The sequence below is a fragment of the Zosterops lateralis genome (genome assembly GCF_965231275.1).
Source record: "Zosterops lateralis genome assembly, contig: HAP1_HAP1_SCAFFOLD_108, whole genome shotgun sequence".
NCBI classification, from domain to species: Eukaryota; Metazoa; Chordata; class Aves; order Passeriformes; family Zosteropidae; genus Zosterops; species Zosterops lateralis.
This window is the reverse complement of record NW_028154570.1, coordinates 38310-45951: the sequence shown is the minus strand read 5'-3', so window position 1 is coordinate 45951 and position 7642 is coordinate 38310. Positions and strand designations below refer to the sequence as shown.

Below are 7642 nucleotides of genomic sequence, written 5' to 3'. Positions count from 1 at the left end.
TAATGCCCATCGAATTGCAGCCTAGTATGGGAAACGTTTAAGTGTGAACATGCCGGTTATGAGTTTCTGCGCTTTCATGGGCAGCAACTTGGCGGTTTGTCTAAGGGTGTATGTGCGTGCATTTCTGTCTCTATGCCCTCAAAGACCTTTCTCTTTTACTTTTGCCCCCGAGTTCCCGCGAAAGAGACAGCCTGTGCATACTTTCACATGGTCATCGACCAAGCAACTTGGGAAGGCTCTGGTACTAACCGCTCCTCCCCTCGTTCTGTCTCTCTCCTATTCCTTTCCAACCCACATCTCCCACTTCTTCCTTCACCCAGCCCGGCGCTGGCGCCCGCTTCGTGCCGTCTCGCTCCCGCGGCCCCACACCGCAGCCCGCAGCGCCCGGCCCTCTCGGGCCCTAAAGTCCCTGGGCAGCTGTGAACGAGCCCGTGGCCCCGCCCCTTCTCCCGGCTTGTTCCACCATTGCCTCCCCAAATTCCATCTCCCCCTCTGAAGGAGTGAACGCGGAGCGGGGCGGACCTTGCAGCCGCGCCACTCGCGCCGCTTCTGTGCCTCCTGCGCCCCAGGAGAGCGGGCCGTGCCCGGCGGCGCCGGGGGCCGGGTCAGGGCCGCCAGGAGGCACAGGGAGCTCTCGAAGAGAAGGACAGGCGGCGGCGAGCGGGGAGACGATCAGGCTTCCGCCGCTGGCCGCTCCCGAGCCCCTCCGTCCTTGCCCGCGTAGCCTGCGGCCCGTGGACACCATGGCCGGCGAGATCGAGGATCTGAACAGCCGGGAGGCTCAGACCGTCTGTGACGGCCTGGGACGCTATGAGGACATGCTGCGGGGCGCCGTCCGGGACATCCATGTGGACATCCAGCTGTTCAAGCAGGGGGTAGGCCGGCAGGTGGAGGAGGTGCTGCGCCTCGCCAGCCCCCTGGCACACGCTGTCTCTGAGCTGCAGCAGGAGAACCTGCGCCTGCGGGTACAGCTGGAGCGCCTGTCTCGGCAGGTGGAGGCCCTGGGCCGGTCGGCGGGGCTGCCGCAGGACTGGGTGAACGAGGCGGCCGTGGGGCCCGGCTCGCCGGAGCAAGGTTCGGCCGACGACACATTCTCCAGTCGTGCCAAGCTAGCGGTCGCTGGCCAGAGCCAAGTAAGCGGCCTGGGAGACGGCAGGAGGGAGGGCCAAGGGCATGCATAAGAGGATACTTCACGACTGTTGCCAGACTGCGTTGGCACGGGGTAACGTTTAAGGACACGGAGTTCCTCTTCTGCGACGCGGGGTCAGTGGTAGCTAAACTCGCACAGACGTAGTCAGTCATTCCTCCCAGTGATAAAACTTCCTGCAGTGTAACAGAACGTTGTAACGTGTGGCGCATAGAAACACCACTTAGTGGAAAGCTCATCTGGTACTGAGATGTTTTATGTAATCCTTTTTCAGTGTCTGTCTCTGCGAGAAGAGTTGAGAGTTCCTGTGCAAACCTTGATGCCAGGAGAGTACTACCGGACAGTACGCTGTGATTTGGGCACATAAAACCGGGGTACCAGAGACTTGGCTTTCACAGATGACAGCTTGTTTAGACAGCTTGTTTAGGTCCTCTTGGTTAAGCATGTCTTGAGGGGGGTTTAAGACTGTTGAAGCTTAAAAAACTGGTCTGCGGTCTATGCAGACTTGGGGTTAAAAAGTAAAAGCTTGGAAATTAAATTCACTAGAATTGGGAATGAGCAGAGTCTGTATTGCATTCCTACCCTCTTCATTCCTACTGACCCGTGAATGCGGACATTGGGCTTCCTACCTCTGGGTAAAAGGTAAAGCTGCCGTTTGATACATTGTAGAAACTGCCACTTTTCCCCCCATGTGAAAAAGGTAAACACCATCCATACAATTTATAGACTGCTTCCTTTCTGTTCTGCGGAGCTATCCACGCTTGCTTATATTGCAAGGAATAGGTGTAAGCTGGGTGATACGGAAGGGACAAGGGATTGTTGTTCCCCGTTCCATTTCACGGTCTAGTATACTTCCCAGTATGGAGAATCTCGCGTCAATGTTACGGTAATGTCCAGCTTTAGGTATCCGTGTCCATGTTAAAGCTCAGTATGAGCTTTTGTTTGTGTGAGTACCCTCCTGCTTTGCTTTGAGGGTTCAGGGAAGATCAATTAGGTGCTGATCGTTATTCAGTGCCCTCCCAACAATTTAGGTTGGAGAAGTTCCCAAGTTAGCAGAGCTGACCAAAAGGGAATTTCAGTACTGAGAACTATGGGAGGTGCCGCTACAGCTATACACACCAAATTTGTGCAGTGAAAACATGAATTTGTGGGTCAGGTTCTGATGTGGCTGCACACAAATGGCAAAAGAGCGAGCTTTGGTTGCTGTGCCAGTCACCTGCGTTCTCTGTAATGAACACTGTTCCTTCAGTTGATTCCAGTTTCTGGTTATATGACCAAAACATTTCAAATGGAATAACATAAATGGCACTGTGTATGTTTTCAGAAACACGAATATCTATGGTAAAACTGATGATACTTTTATCTTAGTAAATACTTCTACGTAAGTGTGAGATATGAGAAGCAAATAATACTGACCTGGAAATAGCAGCAAACCAAGACGAGCTCTTTTGCTCCCGAAAAGATTTATCAGTTGAATTCCTTTTTACTGTGTGGTTGATGCAGCATTAATTAGATACTGGAGATTCTGAGCATCTTTGGTATCTGAACCATTATTTTCTAATATTGCTAGATTTTTTCATGGTAATTTAACTGGGGGGGAAAAAATGAATCCAGGGAGTTCCAAGCATAGTTCAGAAGTAAGGACACAAATCTCCATTTAATTTTAATCTGGGCAGTTTCTGCTATGATGTCCTCGAAAGCTGTTATACAGTGGTCTAAAAGCTGGTTTAGGTGGAATTTTAAATGGCCATTAGCTGTTCTGATTTGGAGGTGAGTCTTCCTGTTGGTTTGATAGAAGCCTTCAATTCAGCTCTCTTAACTAGACCAGAATCTTGAGAGCTGCTTCCACAAAGGTGGAAAATAGGAGATATTTGAAGAGTTAGTTTTGAAAATCTGGATCGTGGAGCCATACCTGAGCTACTGAGCACTTACAAAAGAAGAGTTTTGATATCTTTTTTGTTGTTCTTGATCTGATTTTACATTTTGGCAGGAGCTTTGCAAGTTATGATATTTCCGTAGTTTTTGTGATTGAGTGTGATGCCTTTGTTAAGAGGGAGGACTAAAAGTACTTTAAGGGTGTTCTGTTTTAAAACCGTCAGAGAAGTTTCTGTCTGTTGGACAGACGGCTGCAGAGAGTCTGCCTGCAGTGGTCAAAGCTGCAGAGAGAGAGAGATAGCTGGCTATGACCACCTATGAAGGTCTAAACGAGTATTTCCCATTGGCTCCCTGGTGACCCAATGGCACCCAGCAGTTAGTCAGCCTGTGAGTAACTGCATAAGACGTGACTCAGGTGTACATAATGACCTACGTATTTCCAGCAAAGATAAGCTTAGAGAGCTGGAGTTGTTCAGCCTGGAGAAGAGAAGGCTTCAGGGAGACTTCATTGCGACCTTTGAGTACTTTAGGGGGCTTACAAAAAGGGGGGTGAGGGACTTGTTTTCGTACAGGCAGATAGCAACAGGACGAGGGGCAATGGTTTTAAACTGAAAGAGGGTGGGTTAGATTGGTTGTTAGGAAGAAACTGTTCATTCAGAGGGTGGTGAAGCACAGGTTGCCCAGGGAAGTTGTGGATGACCCATCCCTGTCAGTGTTTGAGGCCAGAATGGGCTCCCGAGCAACCCGATCTGATGCGTGGAATCCCTGTGCGTGGCAAGGGGTTGAAACAGGGTGATCTTTACTATCCCTTCTGACCCAAACCTTTCTGTGGATGTACTTCTCCTAGATAAACAGCATTTCTAGAGCCGATGACTTTTATTGTGACCCTTGTGGTAGCTGGTGGTTTTATGAAAGACACTGAATGACTGAAATCTCTCATTTGAGAGAGTAGTATCATTTGTGTCTGTCATCCTTCTAGAAATTGACCTTGTTGTGGACAAAATCTTGAAGACATAACAGACATGCACCTTAGAGGTTCAGCGAGGAAATAAGTGATATTTCTTTTGTTTCTAATCTTGTGATCTGGCGCTTACTTTTTCTGAACGTGTTGAGTTTTTGCCACTGGCTTGCAATAATTGCAGCTTCCGGTTATGGATCTCCAAAGTTTATACTTCTTTGCAGCAAAGAAGGAATTCCAGCAGCCCTACAACTATGGAAAGTCTTATCATCCATTACGTGGAGATCTGAGCTACACAGAGATTAGTTCTGCAAGCAGGCTTGGATAAGGCATCTGAAATATTAGTGTTCACTTTCTTTTCTTCAACTTGACCAGTTCTTCGTGTTGTTGTCACATGAGTTGTACAAATGAGTGCTTTTTATTATGAAGTACAGATATATGTAGTTATCACTCTGCTATTTATAATCTATGTGACCACCCCTGATAGAAGTGTTGCTAAACACATGGGTTTGTCAGAATCTTGGCATCTCCAAAGTGGATTTTGAAAGTACTTCAGCCTGACACCACTAAATGCACATCAGAATCTGATCCCACTGTTCTGTCAGCACGTGGGCCTTCTTCCCCATCCTCCAGCCTGGTATCAGTTTATCTTTTGGCACCGTTAGCCAAACCATAGCGGTCGGGTTTGCATGAAATAAGGTAATGCAGGACTTGTCATTGCATTAGAAAGCCAGTGCAGTGTGTAGAATGCTGCGTGACCTTTGCAATGACTATGTCGTTTGACGATTTTACTCACCCACACCTCCCCAGCTTATAAAAGTAGATTGATGTTTACAGCCTGCACAGGCATTCTTCACATTCAGGTCATAATGGCTGACATGAATGGCTAAACGGTTCTAACTGTATACCATGGGTAGATTCTAGGGAGCTGCATTAGCTATGCTTTACATTTCAGTTGTGAATATGGGCAATAATTGTTGACTGGGATCTCAATTGCGCTAAATGCAGCAATAAAAGCTCCGAAGTCCTGACTCTGCATGGTTTCTATAACTAGTATTTGTTGTAATTCTCTCAATCCTGGCAGCTAGTGATAACTGAATGTATTCTCACATAGTACCATTTTCTTGATAAATACAAAAGTTTCAAAATAGTTGGGTTTTTTCCAGAATTTAAAACATGTTGATGCAACTACACAATCAATGAGACTTTTTGTGAACTGCGTGTTGGAGAATTTCTCACTACTAATTGTAGCTCCTGCTTCTTGGAAACTTAACTGCAGTAATCATGCATCCGTGAAGCAGTTTTCTTCTTCCTTTAGTTATGCAGCCAAAAATTGCGCAGTTTCTCGTGGTTTAATGTTCCGCTTCAACCCCCCAAAAACCCCCAGCCCAGCCAGCCAAAAAACTCAAACAAAACCCAAAAAACAAAACGGCAACTTCCCACTAAACCCACGAAAAAATTCCTGGCTGATTTTTCTGGAATTATATTGACAGACATTATGAGGAAAATTTATGCTTTTCCCAGGAAAAAAAAGTTATCCTTACAGAAGTTACAGATTATAATATAATATGTAATGTGCTAGGACTGGAATTACTTTGTAATGCTTGTACAATATGTTTTCACAGTGTAATTTCTTTCTGCAGCAAATAGAAAAAAAAATGCAGAGCAGTATTCCAGGCAATCTCAATCAATTTCTCCACTGTTACACAAGGTCTTCTGTTTATCACCATCACAGTGGATGGTGATACCTTTATCTAATAAAAGATAACACCTCCTAGGTGCTTGGGGTCTGTTAAGGACAAGTGTGTGAAGATTGATTTAAGTTATGCATTGCCAATGTTTTGTATGCAGCCTTGGCTCCTGGGGTTTTTTGTTCCTTTCTTATTTTGAGGTCACTTGCATGAGGAAGATCTGTTCTTGGCAGGTGTTTCTGGATACTCTTCTCACTTTTGTTGCCGTTTGAAATTTAGTTGCCGTGTCTGTTGTCTGTTCTGACAGAGCGTAGACCTGGATGACCACCAGAAACCTGAGTTTAGAAGAGTGTTTAGTTCTTCCATCATTGAAAATGGGCATCGATCTTCATCATCAGGTAGGAACAGGGCATGAAATGAAGCATCACTGCCTGTAAAGTACACGATCTTGTCAGTCATAGAGCAAATCTCACATTTGGGAAGGGTTAGAATTTGCTGTAGTTTCAGGATGGATATTGTCCTGTGGCGCCGACACTTTATTTCATAATTTCGAGTTTAATGTTAAAACTTTGGCTTTACTGTAAAGCATGTGCTATAATGTTTCATAAATTAGAGGCTATTACTGCTGCATTAACTTGAGACACGAGTGATAAGGCCTGCTATGCTGGGTGCCATTGTAGTCTTGCATCCAAAACATCTTGCAAGTCACCCCTCCGCTTCCATCATCCGTCAGCGGAGGAAGGACTTAACCATCTCCAGTTTAGAGAGTCATACAGTGTTTCGAAAAACCATGAAAAGAACAAAAATGCTGCTTCCTTAACAGGGGCAGGAGATTGGGAGCGAGGGCTGCGCAGAGGAAGAGAAGCTCACTGAATGCAAATGCTAGTATATTAATGATCTATAGACATTGTTCCTGCTGAGATTCACGTAGAGTAAGTTTGATAGCTGCTAGGATCACTTGCACTAGGGTTGTTTCTGCTACATAGATGGTACAATGTTTCACAGGGGATTAAATCCAATGATTTGTAAAATGTTGCCTGGACATTGGCTTGTAACTTTGTTACAAATCTGCAAGCAAATTTTCTGCCTCTCTCCCGTTTTTTATTCAGGTCAGGCAAAAGTCACTCGTGAACTGACCTGTTTTCAGATATCGGAACCTTCTTCCCCTGAAGCCCATGCCCCTGCAGTCACCTTACAGATGCCCCACCTTCCTGTTACTGCAGTAACCAGGACATCTGAGAAGTTTTCAGGAGAGAACATCCGTCCAACAGGAACAACTAATACATCTTCTTGCCTGCTGGGACAGGGCAAGAGCACAAATACAGTGGGAGTGAAGTCTTCCAACCAGCCAGGTAAGAGAGAAAAATAACATGCTGAAGCTGCATCCTGCTTCCTTTCTTCAACTGGTGCTGTGAATATTGTTCTGTGACCTAGTGGTAACTATGAAACCTTGCTTTTATGGCTAAATATCCCATTGTGGGACACTCCAGTTTGGAATACTGTGGGTCCTAGCTGGAGCTTTCGGCTGTAATGCCACATCCGCAGACTATTTTTGTGCCTAATGTAGTTGAGTTTTGCGTGAAGCAGATACTGCGGCATACTGACTGAATTCAGTAAGTTACCGAATCTCTTAAACGTGCCCAGCTCTTTTAATGAAATTTGTAGACATTTTTAGTGCTTTGAGACTGGAGGCCCTGTGAGAAGTTAGGCAGCTATTTGGCTAAGAGGTTCCAATAGTCATCTGGAGGAAGGAATGACTGACAGCAGTCTGACACATATAAACACATCAGTGATTGCAGAATCTTAGTTCAATTGAAATTGAGTTTTAAAAAAAATATTTCACATTGAAGCCATTCATCCTTGGCTGTGACACTTACAAATTGGACTTTATATATGGGTCAGAAATTATAGCAGGATACCAGATGGGATTGCTAGCAAGAGATAGGGATTATCTGCACATGATTCTTTTAA

General features: G+C 45.6%; 1 protein-coding gene across 3 annotated transcripts; it reads left to right on the top strand.

Moving 5' to 3' along the window:
• Nucleotides 1–455: 455 nt before the first annotated feature.
• LOC310923554 (smoothelin-like protein 2) lies at nt 456–6825 on the top strand. 3 transcript variants are annotated; one of them, XR_014592624.1, is made up of 3 exons: nt 456–1222; nt 5979–6069; nt 6781–6825. XR_014592624.1 is itself a non-coding variant. In XM_083885510.1 (2 exons), exon 1 carries the CDS (start codon nt 744–746, stop codon nt 1179–1181), a length of 438 nt encoding a protein of 145 aa, XP_083741636.1. In that variant the 5' UTR covers nt 456–743; the 3' UTR covers nt 1182–1222; nt 5979–6228. The 3 variants fall into 3 exon arrangements, 1 of the variants encoding a protein (XP_083741636.1); XR_014592625.1 differs by lacking the exon at nt 456–1222 and adding an exon at nt 1438–1847; XM_083885510.1 differs by lacking the exon at nt 6781–6825 and having other exon boundaries at nt 5979–6228.
• Nucleotides 6826–7642: the final 817 nt, after the last annotated feature.